Source organism: Dasypus novemcinctus, chromosome 6, assembly GCF_030445035.2.
Source record: "Dasypus novemcinctus isolate mDasNov1 chromosome 6, mDasNov1.1.hap2, whole genome shotgun sequence".
NCBI classification, from domain to species: Eukaryota; Metazoa; Chordata; class Mammalia; order Cingulata; family Dasypodidae; genus Dasypus; species Dasypus novemcinctus.
The window spans coordinates 80,718,583-80,742,186 of NC_080678.1; the positions used below are offsets into that span (position 1 = coordinate 80,718,583).

The window sequence follows — 23,604 nt, forward strand, 5'->3', positions numbered from 1 at the left end:
CCCCCCCCGCCGGGCACCACCTCTGCTCCTTGCTCCCGCCCGCCTGGCGCTCTGCACCCCAGCGCAGACGTGCACACCTGCCAGCTCACCTGACCTGCAGGCGTCTCTCTTGCCTGCTCTGGCGCTCTGCCTCCTGCCCGCGCTCTCCCCGGGCCCCCCCTAGTGTCACGCCCTCCCCCCACCCCGCGCAGGTGAGATCACCACCACGTCCCTGCTGGACCGAGAGGTCAAGTCTGAATACATCCTCATCGTCCGGGCCGTGGACGGGGGCGTGGGCCACAACCAGAAAACGGGCATTGCCACGGTGAGTGCCCGTCCCTCCGGGGCCCGGCTCCCCACCTTCCCACCGGGACGCTGCTCCCCTGCCAGTCTTGGGCTTTGTGGGAGTGGGCTGAGAGCGATGGGCAGGTACCAGCCCGTCGCCAGTCACCAGGAAGGACGGGGAGGCTACGGAGGAGCGAGAGGCAAGGTCTCCTCCCTTCCCTCCCAAGGCCAGCGGGCAGGGAGCAGAAGGCAGGGGCCCCGGGCATCTCCTGCCTCGGCAGTGCCAGCAAGCAGGAGCAGGACCAGCAGCTCAGCGCAGGAAGCGGAGCCCTGCCGAACCCTGGGGGCTCCTGATACTTCCTTCCCATGAACCGAAAGGACCAGGGAAGGCCCTCACCCAAGGCCTCGCCACTCCCCCCAGGGTGCTCCCAAGAGTAGAGGAAGGGAGCCGGGGTCCTGAAGGAGTTCTCGGCTGCAGAAGAGAATGGGGGCGTGAGAAGCAGTAAGCGCCCGCCCCCAAGAGGCGTCCAGGCAGACCAGGGGCAGGCACGGCGGCGCCCTCCCCCCTAGTTCCCCTCAGCTTTCTCTGGCTGTCACTCGCGACCCCTCGGCTGATCTCTGTGCATGGCCCTCGCTCCACCTGCAGCAGCTGCCTCCAGCCGGAGCGCTTGGATTGGTGTCCCTCGGCCAGGGACTCGGGAGAAAAGTCCCCAGTGCCCCATTCAGGGGTGGGAGGCCCCGCTAATAGGAATCCGAGCCCCATAAATAATTCACCTGGGCGGCAAGTGAGCGGGGAAATTGCTTGGCCTGTAGTTGGGACTGGGAGGCTCAAGGGATTCTATCAGATCTCCCAAACCTCTGCCACCCTGTTGGTGAACTTCAGCCAAGACTAGGGGTGGGGTGGAGAAACGCCGGGGTCACGGCAAGGATTTCGGGGGTCATCTCATCATTCCCCCGCCTGCTGGTGGGACGGCGCCTAAACTCTCCCCTCCTGGAAGGAGCTAGCTCCCTCCTGTCCTTGAAAGCCCAGGCCCTGCCCCCAGGTCCGGTCAACTGGTGGAGCCGGTGGCATTAAGCCCAAGATGCCCGCTGGCGTCGGGCGTGCGGCCCCTCTGAGCCGTGCCCCTGCCCCGCCCGGCGAGGCGCGCTCCACAGCGCCCCCTGTGGCTTCGCAGGTGAACATCACTCTCCTGGACATCAACGACAACCCCCCCACCTGGAAGGACGCGCCCTACTACATCAACCTGGTGGAGATGACCCCTCCAGACTCGGATGTGACCACGGTAGGTGGCGGGGTGGCAGGGCCACCGCGGCTGCCCTTCCAGGGGGCCTGCCCCTCCCGCTGCGGGTGCCGTGGGCCTGCCCGCGTGGAGCTCATGGACTCCACGTTTTGTCCGAGCCGGCTCCTGGAGCAGAGCTCAGCAGGGGTCCTGGCGGGCTGAACGCAGGTCAAGGGGGCGGGAGGCGCTCGTCCAGCCCCGGAGTCAGTGGGCTTCAGGCTCCATCGCGGGGAGCCTCCGGCAGCCCAGGGACGGTGGCAGAGGACGGGGAGCCGCTCCAGCCCGTAAGCCACCCTTCTGAGGCCCCCGGGCCCGCCCTCACGCCTCTGGCCGCCCCCTCAGGAGAGCCCCCAACCCATCCCGCCAAGTGCACAGGCTTCAGCTCCACCCTCAGTGCTCTTCTGTCACCACTTCTGTCACTGCAGCCTCCAGCCTGCCCCAGGACTGCCCAGCAGGGCTTTGAGGCTGGCTCCAGGATCCTCTGGAGCAGGGCTACGCATGGTGAAGAGCCCCTGTGTGTGCCACACGCGTCCACACGGGTCCGGGGCAGGAACTTGAGCCCGCACAGCCCCACTCTGGGCGGGAAGGGGTGGCTAAAGGCACGGGGCGTCCAGAATGGAGAGCAGTGTCCGGGGAAGACCCCTTACCCCGCTCTGCCCTGGGATCCCCTCGTGCCCCGTTCGGCCTTATCTGGGGAGATTCCAGGGGAGGCGGGCGGGCGCAGGGAGGAGGGATCTGGAATCGTGGTTCTCACACCCGCTCCGGGGCGCTGCTGGCCGCCACAGTCCAGGTTTGGAAACCACAAGCACGGGCTGTTTCCGGGTCCTCTCCAGGCTCAGGGCCGCGGGGTGGGCGCTCTCTGCTGCCACCTTGTGGCCACTTTGGTGCAGGCACAGGACGAACTCCCACCCAGCTTTGAATACCTGTCAGGTCAACTTTCACCTTTGCCTTAAGTTTCTGGGTAATTCCTTCCAGATAGAACTAAGGGGCAGGTACAGGACACGACCCCCGGCGGAAGTGGCTGAATGGCCCAACAGGGGAACAGCGTGGAAGAGTCAGCCACTGGCGACGAGAAGGCCCCCCGGGGCGGGAGGGGGGAGCCCCATGCGACCGGGGCATCTGCGTCCCGTCCCCAGCGGCCTCCTCCAGCCTCCGGCCTGCCTCCAGCCATGAGCAGGTGCGGACAGGGGTCAGGGGCCTGCTGCCCAGCGCCTCCTCGCGCTCCAGGAACCTTCAGTGAGCACCTACTGTGCGCCAGCCCCCTGCTAGGTCCCACCCAGGCTTCCTGGTGCTGCGGGAGCAGTGAGGGGCGGGGGCGAGAGCCCACCCTTCAGGCTGGAGCGGCTGTTCCCCGGCCCCTGCCATGGGACGGGCACAGGGCTGGGACTCGAGCTTCTCAGGCGCCCATGGTAGGGTTTGAGATCTGGAAAAAAAAAAGTATAAAGACTCAAAAATTCAAAAAGAAAGTGGCAAAATCAAAATTGATAGATGTATCAAACACCTACCAATGTAATGCTGAACTTTAATAATTATTAATTTTGTAAAAATTCCATTTCATTCGAGGACAAATTGTAGGTAGGATTTTCTAGCATTCCCAAGAATGTTCAAGGATTCTCTGGAATGCTCAGTTGTGGGTAGTAACTCCCAGGAAGTGAGAACTCAAGAACCTCATACATTAATCAAGTTTGTCATAGCAAAACAACAAGGAGTCATAAAAATCCTTTCACATTTTACAGCCATAAACTCTATCTATGCATATACATGTGTGTATTTTAATACCTTTCTATACTTTTAAGGGTCTGTGCCCCGCCCCCCCCCCCATGCACACCTGGGCCCAAAGGCGGTACAACGGCCTTGAGGGAGGTGGGGGCTTCGGTTGAGGTGTGAGTAAAGAGGGCAACAGGGAGGCCACGGCTACCCCAGAGGGTCAGGCGGCATCAGGGAGGTGGTATATGAGGGGCGCTGGCCCACCGCTGACTCACCCCCACCGCTCTCCCCACAATCCCCCCCAACACACACACACACACACCCTGGCCTTTCAGTTTTCTGAACCCACCAAACTCTCATCCACCTCCAAGGCTGCACACACTGTACGCTCTCCCCCACCCCAGTGCTCTTCCTCTACTCCCCTGCCCTTGATCTTCCATGGCTGCTTCCTTCTGCTCCTTCTGTCCCAGCTTCGAGAGGCCATCCCTGACTAAAGTACCCCTCCATACGCTGTTTCCTTCAGAACTGGCCCCACAATCTATGCTTGTCAGGTTGCTTGTTTATTAAAACATAGTAAAGCATAGTGATTAAGTAAGTGTACAGCTCCTGATACCAAAATCCCAGCTATAGCAATTACCAGCTGTGTGACTGGGGGCAAGTTACTAAACCTCTCTGTGCTCCAATCGTCTTACCTAGAAAATGGGGATAATGAAAGTCCCCATCTGATAGAGCCGTGGTCAGTACTTAATGACTCAGTATACATGAAGCACTAGCATATGGTAAGTGGCCCGTACATGGTAGCTGTGGTTGTCGTCATCGTCACATCACCTACGTCCCCTGAGGTCTTACTCACTGTTGAACCCCCCTGTACTAAGCCCGCTGCCGAGCACATATTTGACGGGTCTGTTGAGTGGGTGAATATCTAACCACCCCTTATCCCACCTGGAACCCCAGCTCCGCCAGGTCAGAGTGGGGTCTTCCTTGTCCCAGGGAACCTGGGGGTGTGACCGGCCTCCCCCCCCCGGGCGTCTCTGGAGGGGGCACTGACCACATCCCCCGGAACCAGCCGACGGCAGCAATCGAGCTTCACCCCTGCAGCTGAACGTGCGGGGTTGGCGTGGGTACGCTTGCCTGTCCGTGGGGGGCACCACACGGGCGCTGGGGGGTGTTTTGCACACACGCAGGTGCTCGCGTGTCGCTCTTTCTCTTTGCAAGTGAGATTCCAGCCCACCTTCCCCTCCTGGCTCCTGCAACCTCCTTCAAGGACCCGGCTGATGGGCATTGATTTAGAACCTTTCAAAACCCTCCAGCAAAATAAAGGAGAGGGAGAGAGAGAGAATTATACCCCGTCAGGCCAGGAGAAAAATGACGAGCGTGAAATTGGAAATAAATGAGGGGAAAGTGGTGAGATTCTACAGAATCGCTCAGCAGGGAGACTGCAGAGGGGTCACAGCCCTGGCCCGCCCGCGCCCAGCCCCCAGCCCATGTCCGGGGGTTAGGCCAAGGGAGCAGACATCAGGCACCCCTGGCCGGTGGGGATGGGGAGAGGGGACAGAAAAGGAGAAGCCCCCTCCCATGAGCTGACCTCAGTGCCTTCAGCAACAGCCTGCTGGCCTTGAACAGGTCGTTTCACTGCTCAGTGCCTCAGTTTCCCCATCCAGAAAAATGAGGATAAAAAATATCCCCTCTAACAGGAGAGCAGCGTCACGGAACACACAGGGGGCTGGTCCCGTGTGCCTCAGTGGATCGGCTTGGCCTTGCTCTAGTTAGGCTCGAGCTCCCAGGAGCCCTGGCTCCTGCTTTCAACATGCGGCCAATCGGGCTTCTCTGCCGTGGCTGGGGAAACTGAGGCCACACGCCCACATCACACCTTCCCTCTCCCGCCCTGGCCTCCTTGGTGGAGCAAGGTGGGAAGGGAGAGGAGTGGACGGGGCAGGCTGGTGGGGTGGGCGCCCCCCGCCCCCTGGAGCCGGGGCGGGCCTGGGCAGACGGGCGTCCTCAGCCGGGGCAGCCCATCCGTCCGTTCTGGTCTGGTGACCCCAGAGACACCTCCGGCTGGGGAGTAAGCCAAGGAGGGACAGATTCTGCTGCCAAAGCACAAAAGGCCCCACATCAAGTAGATGAAGGAGCTGGCGAGGCCGGCCTGTCATCGCCGAGCGTCCGGGAATTAAGAACGGCGGCGTCCTGGCACGGCCCCGGGGCCCACGGCCACCCCCCCCCCGTTGACCTTGTCCACCTGTGGTGGTGCAGCCACCTCCGCAGCACAGGGGGGGGCGGTCACGGCCGCCCTGGGCTCTAGGGGGCCCCCAGGGCGGGGGTGGTCTGGGCCCCCAGGCGGGCGCTGTGTGCCTCCAGCCGCCTCTCTGGGCTTGGCTCTCCCCGCGTGGGAAGCAGGGCAGGTGGGAATGGTGGAGGGCTCCCCGCAGAGCAGGGCCTCGTGGGCACCGAGACCCTCAGGGGACACGAGGCTCCGCTGGGCCCCTCCCTCAGGCCTGGCTCCGGGTGTCTGGGAGCCCAGGGGACAGCAGGGCTGAGGGTTCTGTGGTTCCTGGGTTAGGGGCGTCCTGAGCGTGGCTCCCCTCGGGGCTGGGGCTTCCAGGTGGTCACCAGGGGGCGGCTGGGGAGTCGTCCTGAGACCCTCCCCCTTCTCGGGAAGGGCATTCCTCCCCGCCAGGGGGCCCAGCCCTCCCCCTGCTCCCCCTGCTCCCCGACCACCCCCCTAACTGTCCAGGCCTCCGGGACCCACCCTCCCAGTGGGGCAGCCCAGGGCTCCTTCCTGCCGTCCCTGCTGGCCCAGAGCCCTAATTCTCCTGCAAATCACCTCCCAGTCAAACCCTGCAAAATCAGGAGGAGCCCACCCTCCAAAGTCCAGCGTAGCGAGTCCTTCCAAAAGCTGGGCCCAGGGTTTGGGCTCCGCGGTCACCGACCTTCCCGCCTAGCCCTAACCCCTAACTCCCCAAAGGTCGCGAAGGTGTCACCCGCACACGGGAAGGACGGCGTGAGGGCTGCTGAGGCGTTGCCTGGCGGTTGCCACGCGGGCTCTGGAGGGCCCCGGAGCTGGGCTCGAACCCCCGCTGCCCGCTCCTGGCTCGGCGGCCTCGGGCCTCGCCTGTAACACCGGCTGAGGTGCTGCGCGGAGAGGCGGGTGCTCTCCTGCGCACCCCGCTTTTACAGCTCGGGACCCCGAGGCTTCCTGGGGAGACGCGCCTGCCCGGGGCCAACCCGGGCCGGGAGAGGAGCCGACTAGAGCCCAGCTTCCACGCGGGTGTCTCCCCCGAAGCCACCGCCTCCCACCCCGGACCCTCTGTGGGAGCCAGGAGAGGGGCCCCCGCCTCCTCCCAGGCAGCAGCAGGGGGCTCCGGGGGCGCCCCGAGCAGAGGCCGGGCGCTGCTCAGCGAGGGGTCTGGCCCGCCCGCAGGTGGTGGCCGTGGACCCGGACCTGGGCGAGAACGGCACCCTGGTGTACAGCATCCAGCCCCCCAACAAGTTCTACAGCCTCAACCGCACCACCGGCAAGATCCGCACGACCCACGCCGTGCTGGACCGCGAGAACCCCGACCCCGTGGAGGCCCAGCTCATGCGCAGGATCGTCGTCTCGGTCACCGACTGTGCGTGCCCCGCCGCCCCCGCCGCCCCCGCCCCACCCCGGCCCTGAGCGCTAAGCAGGGCCCTTCCCGGGAGGCGGGGGGCGCGGGGCGGGGCGCAGGGCTCGCGCGCGGGGGGCGGGGCGCGGGGACGGGGCCCAGGGCCGGCCTGGTGGGGGTCCCTGAGCCCGCCTCCTTGCTCCACTCTCCGTTCTCCCCCCACCCTTGCACCCCGTCCCCCAGGCGGCAGGCCCCCTCTGCGAGCCACCAGCAGTGCCACCGTGTTCGTGAACCTCTTGGACCTCAATGACAACGACCCCATCTTTCAGAACCTGCCCGTCGTGGCCGAGGTGCTGGAAGGCACCCCTGCGGGGGTCTCCATCTACCGAGTGAGTTTTCCTTTCCTGGCCTGAGACCCTCCAACAAGTGCGCAACGCGTGTGCGTGGCCCCGTGAGGAGCACTTTGCTGCGGGGGGAAGTAGGGGGGACACACGACGGCAGACGGTATGCCATCCCCTCCAGGCTTGGAGGGCCAGCTCTGCAAGAGGTTGGGAAGGGTTGAGGTAGTCCGGGAAGGCTTCCTGGAGGAGGCGGAGCTTGGGCCAGGCCTTTAAGGACCGGTGGATTTGGAGAGATGGAGGGAAAGCATACAGGAGAGGACAACGAGATGGGTAAAGGCAGAAACGGAGGGAGGGAGGCAAAGACAGAATTCTCAGAAGTCGAGCTGGAGAGTCTCAGGCCACGACTGTGGAGGTGAGGCCCAAGCCTTCCACACCCCGAGGCTGCAGGGGGTACTAGACACAAAGAAAGCACTCCGGGGGCAACCCCCTCCCCACACCGTGCTCTCCCATAAGCCCCTCGAAAGCTCCAGGCAAGGGGTGGCACTCACCCCATTTTGCAGTAAGCCTTACAGGGACTTGCCCATGTCCCTGTGGTCAGGAGGAGTTGGCCCGACCTTGAGCCTGCAGACCCTGAAGATGCTGGTTCCAGGGAGAGGACGCCCTAGAAGTGCCTATTTAGGAACGCTGGAAAGCCCTCGTGGTTTAGAGCATAGGCTTTGGGGTCCAGCAAGTGTGTGGACTCCAAGGCCACCACTCACCAGCTGTGTGACTTGAGCAAACTGCTTAACTTCTCTGAGCCTCCATCTTCTCATCCATGAAGTGGAGATGGTCCCAGCACTGCCTGGCTGCGCCGTGGGGATTCAGTCAGACGCACGGGGAGGCAGCCTGCTGCTGGGCCACAGGAAAGGCCCGGCACCCGCCGTGAGGGTGTACGCCCCAGAGAAGGCGGCGGCGGGCGGGAGGGGGCAGATGGTGTGTCGGGATGCCAGAGTGGGTGACCTTGGCAATGCCCTGCGCCCACCGAGCCTCAGCGTGTGCCTCCCTAGAAGAGGGCTAAGGGTGCCCTTTGGTCCAGCAGAGGCCTCTCCAGCAGCACACCTCCGCGAGCCCCAGCAGGGGGCGCCGCGGCCCAGGGAGCAGCCGCCGTTCCCCGGGGAGCCGCCCGCCTCGGGGGGTGGGGTGTGCCAGGGAGTGAATGAGCCCCCAGCCTGGTTCCCGGGGCTCCCGGGCGGGCGGCGGGGAAAGCCTGCCGGCCACCGCCGCGTCCGAGGGCCCCGAGGAGCTGACGGGGCATCCCGAGACGGCGGGGAAGGGTGGTTGACTCTGAACTGTCCTCAGATCCAGGAGGATGTTGTGACTCGAGTCGTGTGAGTTCCCCGCTCCAGCCTAGACCCTCAATCGCTAAAGATTTCTGGCTGGACGTGAGGAAGAACTTTCTCCAGGGATTAGAGCTGTGTGCAAATCGTAGAAGCAGTTAATTCCCCTGTCCTGGAAAGCGTTCCAACTGGGCTGGGCCCCCTTGCCATCCACCTTGTTAGATGCGATTGGACCAGATGACCTTGACTGGGTCTGCCAATCCCGAAAACCCTGTCTTAAGCCAAAGACCTTTTTTTTTTAAACTATCATAACACATTTTTCTCAAATGTCTTGAATCCCCTTCCATAGAACTCTTAGCATATCGTGGTCACAAATTAGGATATGTCCGATCAGGCCTGGAAGTGTAAGTGGGAACAGTGTAGGGATCTGAGATGAGGCGTGCCTGTACATCGCCTAAAATGGCTTTTTTAAATAATAATGAATATATTATAAATATATTTGGATTTCAGTAATGAAATCCTCAAGTGACTTAAAAATAAGTTGCTTTTTGTTGTCTTACCAACCCTCCTTACTCTTGTAGTTCAGTTCCAGATAATCCAAGGGGCCTGAAAGCTGTAACCGCTGCCCCAGGCAGCATTGTCAGGGCTGGAGGGACACTATTGGAACACTGGAGAGTTTGGAGGAACCAGGGCCAGCTGGAGGAAATCTGGGAGGGCTTCCTGGAGGCGAGAGCAGGGCTTGGAAGGGGAAGGTGTGTGGGTACTTGGACTCTTCTAGAACGTCCCTCCCCACCCGCCCTGACCCCGACCTCACTCAGTGCATCTGTCCTATCAACGATGGCCCAGGGTGCCCCTGGATGCCTTTCAACTCAACGTAGCCCCCCATCGCGCACAGGTGAGGGGGCTGCTGGGGACGACGGTCCCACCTGAGGCTCCGAGGGGGGCAGGTGCATCTGCCTGGAGAAGGGGAGGTGGGGGTCTCTCGGGAGCACCGGCAGTCCCGAGCCCCGGCCCGACGCCACCCCTGCCGTCCCCCAGGTGGTGGCGGTCGACCTGGACGAGGGCCTGAACGGGCAGGTGTCCTACCGCATGCAGGTGGGCATGCCCCGCCTGGACTTCGCCCTCAACGCCACCAGCGGCGTCGTGCTCACCACCGCCGAGCTGGACCGCGAGCGCATCGCCGAGTACCAGCTGCGGGTGGTGGCCAGCGACGCGGGCGCGCCCGCCAAGAGCTCCACCAGCACCCTCACCGTCCGCGGTGAGCGGGGCGGGGGCTGTTCCTGCGTGCTGGGGTGGGGAGGGTGCCGGGGGCGGGGAAGGGGGCCTGCCGTCGCCCTGGGCCTCGCTCCCGAGCTCGCACACTGCCCTGTCGGCGCTGGAGCCAGTGAATGGGCAGGGCCTTCCCTTCCCCTGCAGAAGCGCCGCCGGCACAGCCTTGTCCCCACCTGACCGCCGCCGATGTCCCCCTGCCCTTCCCGGCCTCCTGGAGGTCTGAGTTGTTGATTCCGGAACAGCAGAGAAGAATTAAGGGGGGGTGGGGCCCTCGGGGTCCTGGGCAGGCCCCAGCCGATGGCAGCACCCTCTGCTTTCTTTGGAAGGCCCGAGTTGTTATTTCAAAGATGCAAAGGAAACCCACCCCGCGCGAGTGGGTGGAAGGGCTTGGCTGGCACTGGAGGAGGCACCGCCCTGTGAGGAGGGCGGCTGGCTTCCCTCATGCCCCTGGGGCTCCTCCCTGGCCCCCATTCCCCCGCCCTCCAGTCCGGGGAGGTCACTACTTCTCGTCCACTCTGGACGTGCCTTTAATTCTCCAGGCCAGACTGGAACAGTGACACGAGCTGTTGCTGAATGGCCAGGAATAACCCCAGGGAGATAACGGCAGGCGGGCGAGCCTGCTCTCAGGACATGCCTGTCCAGCCTGGCTCTTGCCCCCTCTGTGGGACAGGGGGCGGCGTGGTTACCCTGGCACAGGCACTAGAGAGCCACGCCTGGCCCCGGAGGACCCCCTGGGCTCCTTCCGCCGGCTTGCGGACCCCCTTGATTGGCAGGGAGGCCGTCCAGTCCTTGCAGGGAGGACCCCCCAGAGGGTCTCATCATCAAGTGACCATCGGTTCTCCTGATCACACCACACAGAGTGGCCGAAGCGGGGTGGGGTCATCTCATTATGAAGGTCACCCAAGCCCCATCTGCCTGAGGAGCAGGGTCCAGAGGTGCAGAAAAGAAAAGGAGGGAGAAAAACTGAAGGGAAATTAGGCCTTCTTGGAGGAAACACCTTCAAGCTGGCTCGCTCTCTTGGGATCCAGCCCAAACCGGGCAGGCTTCCGCAGCCCAGCCCCGCGGCGCCCAGCTCTGTGACGCCGTCGAGGCACTCGCCGCCCCGGGCTTCCCGAGTTCCTGTCTGCGGTGTGTCCCACCTGCCTGCGGGGAGCGTGTGTGTCCTGTGTGGGAAGCACGCAGCGCTCGGCGTGTGCCAAAGCCCCTCGGTGCTCGCTCCACCGTCCTCTCCGTCGTTGTACCTGTCGTAGGGCACATCCTGGAGTGAGGCCGGGAGGGTGTGGGGTGCCGGGCAGCACTGCCCTGGCCCCTCCAGCCTGCGGGGCGCTCGGCTCACGCCCGGGTCTCTGGCTCAGGCCTCTGCCTTCTGAGCCCTTCGGGTGACAGCAGAAGCCAGCGCTAGCCCGCGTGCCCTCTCTGCCCCCCTGCCCCTGCAGTGCTGGACGTGAACGACGAGACGCCCACCTTCTTCCCGGCTGTCTACAACGTCTCCGTGTCCGAGGACGTGCCGCGGGACTTCCGGGTGGTCTGGCTCAACTGCACCGACAACGACGTGGGCCTCAATGCCGAGCTCAGCTACTTCATCACAGGTGCTGCCCGTGGGCCTGCGCCCCACTCCAGCCCCCTCTAGATGTGGCCCAGGCTCGGGGGCCGGGAGCTTGGCAGGAGAGGTCCAGCGCCCTCCGTTGGGCTTTAGCGCCTGCCCACACCTCCCGGCGGCTTGCTCTTGGCTTTTCCCAGGAGCTCTGCAGTTGGAGCTCGCTGGACTAGCCGGTGGGCAGGGGAGAGGGAGATTCCTGGGGTTCGTTCAGCCTGGAGGGACGTGGAGCCGGTGACTCCTGGCAGGAGCTGGGTGTATCTGAGCCCTGCCCCCCACCCCATCCCAATGCAGGTGACGAAAGCAGTGAGAGGAGGAATGTGACCTTGTCCTTCCCTAGGGACCATTACTCGGAGGAGGATTCCCACCGTTTAGAGACAGATATTCCTCTAGAGAGAAATGGTTCAGCTAAAACAGCAAGTAGCTACCACCTGGAGAGCTGGGGAGACAGAGTATGAGGCCATGTCCTGGCCCAACAGGGGAAGCCCAGCCATGATTGATTAGTGATGTCTGCTCCAACCATAGGATTGGCAGGTGGTGGCAAGCATGCCATGTGTCTGTCATTCCTGGATGAGGACAGTTCCCCAACACTCTCCAGTCCTGAGAGGTGCTGGGACGCGCCAGGTGGTGGGAGTCCCTTCCACATGCCTCAGTCCTCCCTTAGTCATTTTCCCTGCTCAGACTTCTCTATGTCCATGACTTGCCCCCGGCCGCATTGCACACTGCGCACAGGAGCAGGTGCCCATATGCAGGGCACACACCGGCCTCTCTGATGTGTCTCCCCTGGAGCCAGGAAGTCCAGGCTCACAGCCCTCCTTCACTTGCTGCACACAACAGCAACTTCCCAGCCCTCGGCCTCTCCTTTCCAGATCTTCTTCTCTCCTCCCCTTCCCTGAAGGAGCCCAGCACCCTCAGACCGTCTTCTCATAGTTTAGCCCTCAAAACTGCCCCAAGAGAAGTTCAGTTATCAAAGACCCCGTACAGGACAGCCAGCACTGTGGGCACCCACACGTGACAACAAGCCACGGTGCCAGCACTATTTGCATCTTAGGTCCTTTCCTGCCCACCTATGGAGCAGATTGTGTCCCTTCCAGATGGAGCTTCAGACACTGGGGAACAGATACTAGGGCTTTGGGGAGCAGAGGGCTTTCCCCAGCAGCAGCCCAATTAAAGACAAGGCAGCCCCCAAGATGACTTCTCAGCACCCCCAAAGGGGCAGTTCCTGCGGACCTGCTAAGCAGCCTCCCGGCCCCAGCGCCCTCCAATTTTAAGCCTGCCTTCTGCAGGAAGCTGTGCAGAGTCCGGGGGCAAGCTAGCCCCAAACCTAGTGCAGTGGCGCCCTCTGCTGACCAGAATGCCGCACTGCCCGCCCGCCGGCGCGGGGGGCGTCTTCCACCTGCAATGACGGGGCCTTCTCTAGCTCGGGGCCTTCTCGGGGAGGAGACCCTCACACTTCTCACCAGTCTTGAAACTCAGGACGACTCAGTGACACCTGTCGCTTGCCCTCATGCCCCTACTCTTGACTCAGGTGCCTGCACCTGTCCTCGCTCAGAAGGCTGCGGGCCTCAGCCCCCCTCTCCTGCACGCCCGCTCCCCAAAGTCCTCAGCCACACAGAAAAGCCCCGACCCAGGTTAGCGCCTCTGACGCCCCCACAGCCCAGGCAGGCAGCAGCGGGGGGAGGAGCACGGCTCGGGGAGCCCCACGCAGGCAGCTGTCGCCCAAGGGGCACTGGTCACCTCACCCAGGCCGTTTCTGCCGACGGCAGGGACAGTGATGGTGCAGCACTCAGAGGCTGTCACTGAGGAGAAATGAGGACGGCCACGGGAGGGGCCCGGCCCGTGGCAAGCGCCCAGGGCAGGTCAGACGGCTCTGTGGTCCAGCCCTCGGCACCCTGGCCTGGGATCGCGAGGGTCGCGCCCTCGTCAGAGCCCCTCCAGGGACAGGCTGAGCCGGCCGCGCAGCCTTCTGCTCCCGGACCACCCCTGGGGCGCGCGGGCCGGGAGGCTGCACGGTGGAGTCACCTCCCGCCCCCTGCGCAGTTCTTGAAGCTTCGTTCTCTCTCGCCCTCAGCTGGCAACGTGGACGGGAAGTTCAGCGTGGGCTACCGGGACGCCGTCGTGAGAACGGTGGTCAGCCTGGACCGTGAGACCACAGCCGCCTACGCGCTCACGCTGGAGGCCATCGGTATGCACCCGCCCCCCCACACACACCCCGGACGTGGGCAGAGTTCACGTGGGCTGCCCTGGAGCCAAAGGCTGGACTCCAGGGGAGAAAGGGCAAGCAGATGCTCAGCAAATGGTGCCGAGGGCCTGCTGGGTGTGTGGCTCCGTGCTGGTGCCGGATGCAAGACCCAAAGAGGGTAGGGCGGGAGCTTCGTGGGAGCCAAGTGGGAGACCCGCGTGAGACAACTCACTGCAAAACCAGGCAAAACAAAGCAGAAAGGGAGAAGGGATGTGCGGGCAGCAGGCACGGAGGTGTTGGAGACAAGAGAGGCAATCACAGAAGGCTTCATGGCGGAAGTGGCATCTGAGCATGCCTTTGGATTCCTTAGGACTGTTTTGGTGGCAAATTTGAAAAAAATATCAATTGTCTTCAGCAGTCTTAGTAAATAACCCTGTCCACCAAGAGGTCTAGCCTCAGGTACCAGTGGATACAGGACACAGGGTGCCATCAGGGCTCATTGTCCGCCCACAGCTGGCCCCACCTCCCGCACGTTGGCTTCATTCTCTGTCTCACGTGGCAGCGTATGGCTGCTGCAGGCCCGGCCTTACATCCTCTCAGGTTCAAGGGCAGGGAAGACAGCACTCGCCTCTTTCCCAGTCTCCCCAGGCTGTCCCAGTGCCTGTCCTTGAGCCCCTCAGTGGCCAGGGGGTGAGATGCGCTGGTCAGTTAGGCCCAAGTCACCTGCCATCCCTGGAGCTGGGGGCAGTCAGCCCTGCCCCACCCCGAATCCCAGGCCTCAGAGTTGGGGAGAAGGTCCTCAGAGGGCCCCTGGGGTCATGGGCTCCCCGGAAGTGAGCAGGAGATGCCCGTCGAGAGGCAGAAGCAAGGGTTGCCCGCCACGGCCGTGAGGGCTAAGTGAGGTTCAGAGCTGGAGTGGGAGGGACGTCTCAGCAGAGGATCAGCCCCTACAAGGGCAGGAGCTGGGGCAGGACCGGGTTGGGGCAGCCGCTTGCACAAGCCTGCGCGTTTGGGGTTGGGGGGGGAGGCGTGAGCAGGTAGGCCTGCACTGGGGAGGCCTGCAGCTTGGCCTGGAAGCTTGGTGTTGGGTCTCTGGGCAGTGGGGAGCCCTGGAGGACTGCAGAGGGGGTGGAGGGTGCTGTGGGCCCTCCCAGAAGCACCCGCTTCCGTGTTTACAGCGAGCTCTGCAGAAGTGCCCTTGGCAGAGCAGGAAATGGGCTCCCATGCCTCCTCACTCTTTCCAAGCAGCGTCCAGCCTGCCCACGCAGGCCCCAGAGGCATCTGACCTCATCCCTGGGCTCCTCCCATCCGGGGGAACCACACAACTCTGGAGACCTGCCTGTCCACCACCCCCCACCCAGGGTCCAGCCTTTGCTCCGGGCCTTGGCTGAGGCTCAGCTCTTGAGGGGCCTCGCGGCTCACACTGTCCCCGCTGGGGCCCCGAGGCTGGTCCTGGGGGGGAGCGTCTCCGATGAGAGGCTGTACCCCGGGGTGGTGACTGCAGCCCCCCATGTGGCCAGGTAGCCTGGTCCCTGGGCAACTCCAGCCCCCTACACTCCCCCCGGGTGGCTGCCTTTGCCCGGAGACTGGTGCAGCTAATTGGGGTGAACATACAAGGGTTTTGGGGGCTTGTGGAACAGAGGCTGGGGCATGAAACTAAGTCTCAACAAATTTCAGACGCAGGTGGGACACAAGCTCCTTCCACCAGGGAGGACCTGCCCGGCAGCTTCCCCTGGTTTGAGCGGGGGTGCTGGCCTCGCCTGTTCACCCAACCCCGGGGGTCCTGCTGGGGACCCAAGGGGCCGAGGCCCTGGATGCAGAGGGCCCGCGGGCCAGGCCTGTTCTGCAGACACGTTTGCCCCGACAAACGCTTTCTCTTTTTTAGTTGAGAACATTTAAAAATCAGAAGGTTTTATTGAAAAGTTCAGATGTTGAGTTTCTCTTGAGAAGTCAGACGACCTGGCGTCCCGGGCCACGTTCTGCCTGGCACCGTGGCCTGGAGCAGGGGCCGCGGCCCCTGAGGCGGGCGCACCCAGGCCTTCCACCCGCCCGGGCCCCGGCCACGGTTGGCTTTGTGATCGCGAGCCTCAGTTTCCCCATCTGTAGAAGGGGGCTGCTAATGGTGCTGACCCCGCAGGGCTGTCGTGAGGACTGCGGGAATTAGAACAGTGCCCGGCGCACGGTGGTATCTACATGTTAGCGACTGTTGTCACGCCTCCTCTGAAAAGCCGAGAGCCGCCTCCCGCGGAGGCGCAGAGGGCGGGCGGAGTGGCGCGTCCCCGCGGACACTGCCCCCCTGCCCTCGCGGCCGCTCATACCCCTTCCCCTCCCGCCCCCACAGACAACGGCCCCGTAGGCAAGCGGCGCACGGGCACGGCCACCGTGTTTGTCACCGTCCTGGACGTGAACGACAACCGGCCCATCTTTCTGCAGAGCAGCTACGAGGCCAGCATCCCCGAGGACATCCCCGAGGGCCGCAGCATCGTGCAGGCAGGTGGCGCCGGCCCGGGGTGGGGGGCTGGCCGCTCTGGGCGCGCATGCTCAGGGCGTGTCGCGGCAGGACGGGAACAGGAGCCGGCCAGCTGGGCCTGCGCCCGCAGGCGTTGCCTCCGCAGGGAACCAGACCCAGACCCCTCCTCCCTCCCGGAGAAGTGGGGGGGTGAGCCCCTGGCCTCGGCCTGCCCCTCCCTCCCCGCAGCCTGCTCCCCAGGCCCAAGAGGCAACGCCTTTCCTGGAAAGGAGCTGAGCGGAGAGAGCCAGGCCCCGGCAGGCCCAGAGCAGGGCCTTGGCCAGAGCTCCCCTCTGGGGAAGGAAACAGGCCCAAGAAGAAAGGGCTCCTTTGCCCCCCCGCAAAGCAGCAGCCGCCACCCTGCGGCGGCCTCCCCCGTGTCCAGGCCTGGCGTCCCCCCACTTCCGCCCCTGGAGGCCGGGAATGAATCGCTCCGTTCACCCAGCTGCGGGGGCTCACCTTGGCAGCTGAGCCGCACGCAGCAGATCTGGGCCTGTCCTGCTGGGGCGGGCGCCCCCGGCTTGGGAGGGACAGAGAGTGGGGGACTTGCAGTGCACGCCACCCACCAGCGGGGCCGGTGCAGGGAGGGGGCTCAGGAAAGGGGCAGGGGCACAGGGCACTGATTCCCAGAAGTAGGAAGAATCCAGAAAGCCGTGGGATTTGCAAGAGCCTGGTGGCTGGTGTCCCGGAAGGAAGAAGGAGGGTTCCTACCCCGTGGGCCCTGGCAGGGGGTGTCCGAGCTCCTCTGGGGATTTGGGGAGCCCCCAGCTCCAAGCGGCGGGGCCCACCTCGCCTCTGGCCAAGGACCTGCCGCCCCTGCTCCCCGGCAGGACCTGCAGCCCTCCCAACCTGGGCGTGCAGCTGACCTTTGAGTCCCCATCCCTGGTTTTTCCTTCTCCTTCAGTCCTCAGGGCCGAGGGCCAAGCAGGGCCCGCTGGCCAGGGCCACGGGGTGACTGGCCGCAGACGGAGCTCAGCCTGCGTGCCTCAGCGAGGCCCTGGGGCACGTGAGCCAGGAGAGGCTAACAGCGCAGGAAGGGGGCAGAAGGGCCTTTGGGAGGAGGCCTGCGCCACTCTCTAAACATCACCACAGTGGTTTCTATGTACGCAAGCGCTATTCAGGCCGCAGTCCCAGAGCCCGGGAGGCACATGGGCCAGCCCGAGTCTCCCTGCTTCCCAGGGGCAGGAATTCGGGCCCTGGCAGCTTCTCCACGGCCCTGTAAGTTTCTTGCAAAGCTGGACTCGCTCTCCGGTGCTGGGTTGACACGGAAAGAAGTCACTGTGGTCCTCTCCAACAGGGCCAGCTCGGAGAGAAGTCGTCGCTCTAAGGGCATGCGAGGGGCAAAGGGGCTCTGCGTTTAGCAGGCTCCCACCAGCGCCCCTTCTGCGTGAGCTTTGGGGCATGGGCACACCCAGGCTAAGTCGTCTCTCACTAGGTAAACAGAGGCCCAGTGTTCTGTGCCGGGAGCAGGTGATGCAAAGGGAGGGGTGGAACCGAGGCTCATCTCTGAGCTCCCAGGCTGGTAGAAAGAAGACGTAGACAAGGCTCACGCTGCCAAGAGCTCAGGGACCCTGTCCTCCCTTGGAGAGACACGAGGGGCGTGGGCAGCTCCAAGCGGCAGTGTCTTTCCCCTGGAGTGGGTGCCATGTTACGCATAAGCAGCAGCCAGGAGAGAACGGGTAGTCCAGTTTGCCTGGAGTCGCCGGTCAAGATGGGAGAAGAGACTAGAAAGACACATTGGAGCCAGCTGCCAGAGGGTGCTGAGCACAGGGCTAAAGTGCTGTGGCTTTTCCCAGTGAGCGGTAGGGAGCCGGGGAAGTCGTTGGAGCTAGGGAGTTGCAAAACCAGAGCTTGCTCTTTGAGGAGACTTGACTGGCCGCACTATGGGTCATAGCAGAGTGGGGGGGGGGGCGCAGCCCCGTGCTGGGGCCAGAGGTGGCCCTGGCAAATTTGGGACCCAACCAAAGTCTTTAGCCCTAAGCATGGAGGAGAGGCCTAGGGCTTGGGATTGGGAGAAGCCCATCCTGGGTTAGGATCTGCCTCCTGCCAGGTAGCCAGTCAGCGAAGCAACCACCAAAGCAACGCGCGCATCTAGTGCAGTGCAGGCTCGCGGTGGCACGGCTGCCCTGGGGAGGACCGAAAGGGAGGGCCGTGGAGCTGCCCTGGCAGTCCTGCTCCAGCCAAGGGCTCGCCTCAGCTGCTGGACGCGCGGCCCCTGCCACTGTGGCACACCCTTCCAGCCACTGCAGGGACCCTCCTAGTCTGTCCCAAGCCCCTCCCCAATTGATCTTGCCAGGGCAGACTGCAGGGGCGCGCCCGAGACAGCCGCCCATACGGCAGCGCAGTCGATGGTGTAGAAAGTCTCCTGCTCGCGCCGCCTCCTCGTGACATCCAGGCCTCTCCAGCACGGCCCCGGCCCAGGCTGGGCTCCCGCCAGGAGCGGGGTCTGATGGCCTGGCCGGCGACAGGAGTGCCTCTGTGAGAGGAGCCCGTGCATTTCCCTTCCGGCCCAGGTGCTTCCTTGCAGCTGGTCATTCGTTCCTTCCTTCACCCCGTCCTTACAAGCACCCAGGGCTGGGCGCAAGGGGTAGAGGGTAGACACAGGCGGACTCAGGGTGCTCCCCCCTGAGCTGACGGCAGCAGACAGACCCGGAACAGGAAGTTAGCCCCGAGGGTGCCTGGCGTGACAGAGCCGCGGGTCCCAGGGGAGCACAGCTGGCAGGAGGGGGGGCCTGCCGTGGTCTCGGTATCAGGAAGGCTTCCTGAGGGAGAGCCGTGAAGGAGGAGGTTCCCACCAGGTAGAGGAAGTAGGACGCGTGGACGGCCTAGGCAGGAGAGAACGGGACACGTGGAGAAGCACAGTGACCGAGGAGATGAGGCCAGAGGGCGGGGCAGGCGCCAGTGTGCAGGCCCCGGGGATCCTGATGAGATCTGGAGCTTTGACCTGAGAGATGGGGGGTGGGCGCGGGGCCGGAGGGGCAGCGTGGCCAGGTGGAAGCCGTCCTCCCCACCCCACCTGAGGACGGAGGGCTGGTCCCCTGTGGCAAGGAGACCCCTGCTCTAAGCAGAGGGCAGGTGAAATCCAAGCTGCTAGCTCCGTCGGGGCACTGGCCAGCTAGAGAGTGTCCAGGAGAGAGCCAGGGTGGCCGAGTTGGTGGGGAAGGTCCTGACTGGGTGCTGAAGTGCCCATCACTCAGCACCCTCGGCTTGTTCAGGATCTTCAGGGCAGGCCCAAGGGGTCCGCCCCTTCCGCTCAGAGCGTCGTAGCTGGGGCCACTCCCCTGCCGTACTCACCTGCAGCCCAGGCCGGTTCAGGCCCTTGCCCTGCAGGAACCCCACCCCCGAGGGCTGCAGTTAACATGCCATCAGCCCCCCGCTGCGGGACTGCCCGCCCTCCTCTCCCAGACAGTGCCAGGGGAGCCCCAGTGCACAGACGCTCCCCGTGGCTCTCCACTGGGACAGCCGCGAGGGTCTCTGAGCCTGGAGGGAGCAGGCACCTCTCCAAAGAGAATGCCCAAGCTGCATCTGTGATCTAGGCAGGAGGTCCGAACACTAAATCCCGCCGCAGTCTGTTGGGGCTTCTCTGAGCTAGGCTGTGGGGAGAATTAACCCCTCACACGCTGGAGCTGCCAGGCCCTTGGCTCTGAAACCCACCATGAGGGTACCCAGAGCGTCCACGGAGAGCCAGGCGGGTGCGGGCAGGGCCCCAGAAAGCCAAAGAGCAGAGTCACCAAGTTGCCTCTTGCATCGAGCACTGAGTTGGCACAAGGGCCCCTGGTTTGGGCTCTCTCACCTGGATGGAGGGAACCTCAGGCCATTTAACAGCTCACACTAGAACCAGAGCTGGGCTTTGGATTGGGAGGGCGGGCAAGTCTTCTGTTGCAAGGATGCCACTTCCAGCAGGTGGGTGGTGCCCAGTGGCCAGAAAGAGGCCCTGGGGAGCCCCAGGTTGCCCCCTCGGAGCCTCAGGCCAGGTATGCAGATGGCTGCAGATGCTCGGCACCCCGTCCAGGTGTCTCTCAGAAGCTAGGGGTCTGCCGAGAGGAAGGTACTCTTTCAGGGGCTTTCTCTGGGGAAGGGCCTGGACATCCAAAGGTGAGCGTGTGGTCCGGGTTTGGGGGCTGCCGTCCCCCTGCTGCCTGCGGCGCCAGGCTCCATCCCAGGCTCAAGGCTCTGCACTCATCACATCTCGGTAGATTCCATGGAGTCACAGTGGTGGTGGTGATCGCCGCCCTGCAGCGGGCGACGCGGGGCAGCGGGCCGGCCCCGCCGGAAGCTGTGCAGGGAGCGGCGCAGGGAGCCCAGGCGCTTCCAGAGGCGGAGCTGGGGCTCGCTGGGCTGCCGGGGTGGTGAGGCATGCACTCGCGCGCCCCGCGGCGGCTCGGGTCCAGCGCGGCCGGCTTGCAGAGCGCCATGAACAGCAGGCAGATGGCCAGCAGGAGGAAGGTGCAGGCCAGCACAATGAGCACGGGGAGGGGGCCGGCTGCCTCCTCCGGGGTCCCCGGAGTGGCGGGAGCTGTGAGATAGGCGGGGGGACTGGGAGCGTCTGTGCTCATGGTTCCTGCAAGAGGAATGGGACAGAAAATTAGGGGCGGGGCAGGGGACACCCAGGAGACTTGGGGACAGCGAAGGGAGCTGGGCACTGTTAAAGCGCTGATTGCGTTATGGCCATTTCACAGGTTAAGTCAGGGGGACCCAGCGCGGTGACAAGTCTGAGGTCACGCAGCTGACAAGTGATGGCGCTGCATGGCGCTCCATGGAGGAGACAGCAGGGCAATGTCTTCTGCCCTTTTCCAACAATCCTCATGCCTTAACTTAGAGACCTAGGCTGAGAACTGGCATCCAGGACCAGCTCCTCTAATAACTTGCTCTGTGAGCAGAAGCAAGTCGTGGAATATAGGATGCTGCAGCTGGCGGGGGTCTTAGCAGTTTTCTAATGCCAAAGCTACAAACTGGGTTGTTTAAATTAATTGCGAATATTCAAAGGAGGGAGGGAGGAATTTCACATAACATGTAGATGCCTGGCTTCCCTCGATATTTCAGAATTTCTGCACGGGCGACCGTGGGTATTCCTGCCTGGCACCTGGAGCCTCGTTCTCTAACCCCCCCCACGTGACCTCGTCACACCTTATGCCGCCTGCCTGGCCCCAGGGCATTCCCTGTCCCTGATGCAGTCGAACCTGCTCCCGTGACAGGTCCGAACAGGGAAGGCTACGCCCAAAGCCGCACCCCGAGCCAGTGGCATGCAAAGGCCAGAACCAGGTGTCCCCACCCATCTCCCTGAGCTCGCTGAGCAGTTCAGGTGGAAGGTGGGAGATCACCCCGCAAAGAGAAACTGAACTGACAAGGCAGGGCTCTGCAACCGCCCCCCTCCTCCCCAGAGGCATGGGTCGCCCGCCTCCTCCCCAGAGGCATGGGTCGCCCCCCTCCTCCCCAGAGGCATGGGTCGCCCGCCAGGGGCATTTCTGTTATCATTAAGATCATCCCATTTGAGGGAACACACAGATGGTCCCTGTAGATAGAAAAGCAGGCTGGCCCTTGGATTGAATGTCTGGGACTGCAAGTGAAAATGCCGCAGAAACTGGCTGGCAGATAGCCCTAGCCGCGGGGGATAGGCTGGCAGGGTGATCTCAGCGGGAGGTGGGGCCGGGGCGGGAACAGCCACAGGCCTTCTTCAGAGAACCACAAACCTAGGTTTCTAGGCAAATGCTCCTGCCGTTTAGGTGTTGGCAACTAATTCAAATTTAGGGCAAGAAAAGAAAGGGAGGGAGGGAGGAAGGCAAAACCACTGCAAAGGCTAGACTTGATTTCAAAAAATATGAAAAGAACCTAGAAATATGTAAAACGCTACACAGACCAAACAAAATGCATGAACAGGATGGCAGTGGGCTAGAACTAGTGATCGTTGATTTCTACGTACAGAAGACAGGAAATCCCAAAGAGGGTCAAATAAAGACATCGTGGTTTCTCCCTAGCACTGGAGCTTCTCATGGGGTTGGGGGATTGCAGATTTCCTCCTTCTTAGCTTGCAGCTTAGTCTAACTCACGGTCAAGTTTCCAGCACCTACAATTGGCTGGAGGAAGGGCCCCAAGTCGTGTCAAGGCTGTAGAGAATCCCTGGCGCTGGGTACTGGGGAGTGGCCGCCCAGCCCCCACCCCACCGCAGGCACTCACCAGCCACAGGACCCAGCTCCAAGCTCTCTCCCAGCGCCTTCCTGCCTGCAGCCTCGAGGGCCAGCAAGTTAAGGACATCCCGACAGTACCGCCCTATCTCCCACCCATCCCCTACCACCACCCCTCCCACCCTCCCAGACAGAAAACCATCCCTCCCGGCTCCCGGCTGGAAACTCTGATGCCTGTCCAGCTGCCCAGGGCGCCGCCTGCCAGCAGCCAGCCTAGGGAGGTCCTCGGCCGGGCAGCCGCCGGTGGGCCTGCCCTTCTTGAGCCTGGGTAGGGACAAGGGTCAGTGCGCCCAGGGGAGAAGGCGGGCCTCCTGTCTCCTCCCCCGGGGCGATGCTTGCCTGGGAGTTAGAGAAGGGCTGCTGCCTGAAATGGGGAGACGTTTCAATGCACCTAATGTTATTGCAAGACCTTCAAATGCATCTGGAGACCCCTATGAGGCTGGCAAAGCAGGGCCGGCCTTCAGTCTTTGGGGACCTGCTTTAATGAAAAGATAAATGAAGCTTTTTAAATTAGCATCTGAGTTGTTGCTGCGGCCTCAAGCCATCTCCCTGCAGCGCAGCGCCAGGCCCCTCGCACAGCCCCTGCTGGCCAAGGTCAGACCAAGGCTCGGAAGGCCCTAAGAGTGGCCGAAGTCCTCCACCTGACTGGAGCCCAGACACACCGGACGGGCCCCGCCCTGGACAGATCTCTGCAAGCTCAGTCTAGAACCTTCTTTCTTCCCACAGAGCTTCACAGAGCAGGGCCTGCTGGGAGCAGACAGGACCAGCTGCAGGGCTGGCCACTGCCCCCTTGCTGGGCCTTGAGTCCACTCTCCAAGACCAGAGGGATTTCCCAGGGCTGAGGACACCCTCCCACCCCAGGGCACCTCATGGCGGGGGGCGGGGGGGGACCCCTCTTTCTCACCCAGCTTCTCCTGCAGTCCTCCAAGTGCTGACCTCAGAGCCAGCCCGCAGCTGTCCCGAGCTCGGGGGAGGATTCTTCTCAGCTGTCCCCGGGGGGCTGGGCGTGCCGGGCACCACCCCACCCCCGCCCAGCCTGGGCTCTGCTGGGCCCTCGCCCCTCGGTCAGCGAGGCCCGGCAGAGTGGGCCCTCTCCCCTCGCTCTCCAGCTGGGCCTGGCTTTGTGGGGAACCGCTCGGGCCCTGCCCTGAAGGAGGGGGCAGCCAAGGGGGTAGACATGACAACGCGGCTGCCAGGAGAGAGAGCGGCGCTGTCAGGGCGCAGGCCGCTCCAGCCTCCCAGAGCCTCCCCCAGCGGTCTCCTTGGAGCCCTCTGGGGGGGTGGGCGGCTCTGGGGCTGCAGGGGAAGTTTCACTGCCTCTCAGGCCCCCTGGCTTGCACCGTCCCCCGTTGGAAGTCTGAATGGTACGG

At 63.5% G+C, this 23,604-nt stretch overlaps 1 protein-coding gene and 1 non-coding gene across 3 annotated transcripts in view; one reads left to right on the forward strand and one right to left on the reverse strand.

The window, feature by feature from the left end:
* CDH23 (cadherin related 23) overlaps positions 1 to 23,604 on the forward strand; it is a 438,368-nt gene that overhangs the window by 313,912 nt on the left and 100,852 nt on the right. For both annotated transcript variants that reach the window (XM_058298988.2, XM_071215845.1), the window contains 8 exons: positions 192 to 304; positions 1,440 to 1,547; positions 6,670 to 6,859; positions 7,079 to 7,224; positions 9,531 to 9,750; positions 11,201 to 11,353; positions 13,433 to 13,546; positions 15,885 to 16,033. In XM_058298988.2, the coding sequence (XP_058154971.1) occupies positions 192 to 304; positions 1,440 to 1,547; positions 6,670 to 6,859; positions 7,079 to 7,224; positions 9,531 to 9,750; positions 11,201 to 11,353; positions 13,433 to 13,546; positions 15,885 to 16,033 (1,193 nt within the window). The remainder of the gene's footprint in view (positions 1 to 191; positions 305 to 1,439; positions 1,548 to 6,669; positions 6,860 to 7,078; positions 7,225 to 9,530; positions 9,751 to 11,200; positions 11,354 to 13,432; positions 13,547 to 15,884; positions 16,034 to 23,604) is intronic.
* LOC101418400 (uncharacterized) lies at positions 15,434 to 23,359 on the reverse strand. Its single transcript, XR_009186171.1, has 2 exons — positions 23,139 to 23,359; positions 15,434 to 20,613 (listed from the first exon to the last, which is right to left on the reverse strand). It is a non-coding gene; the product is annotated as an uncharacterized protein (transcript).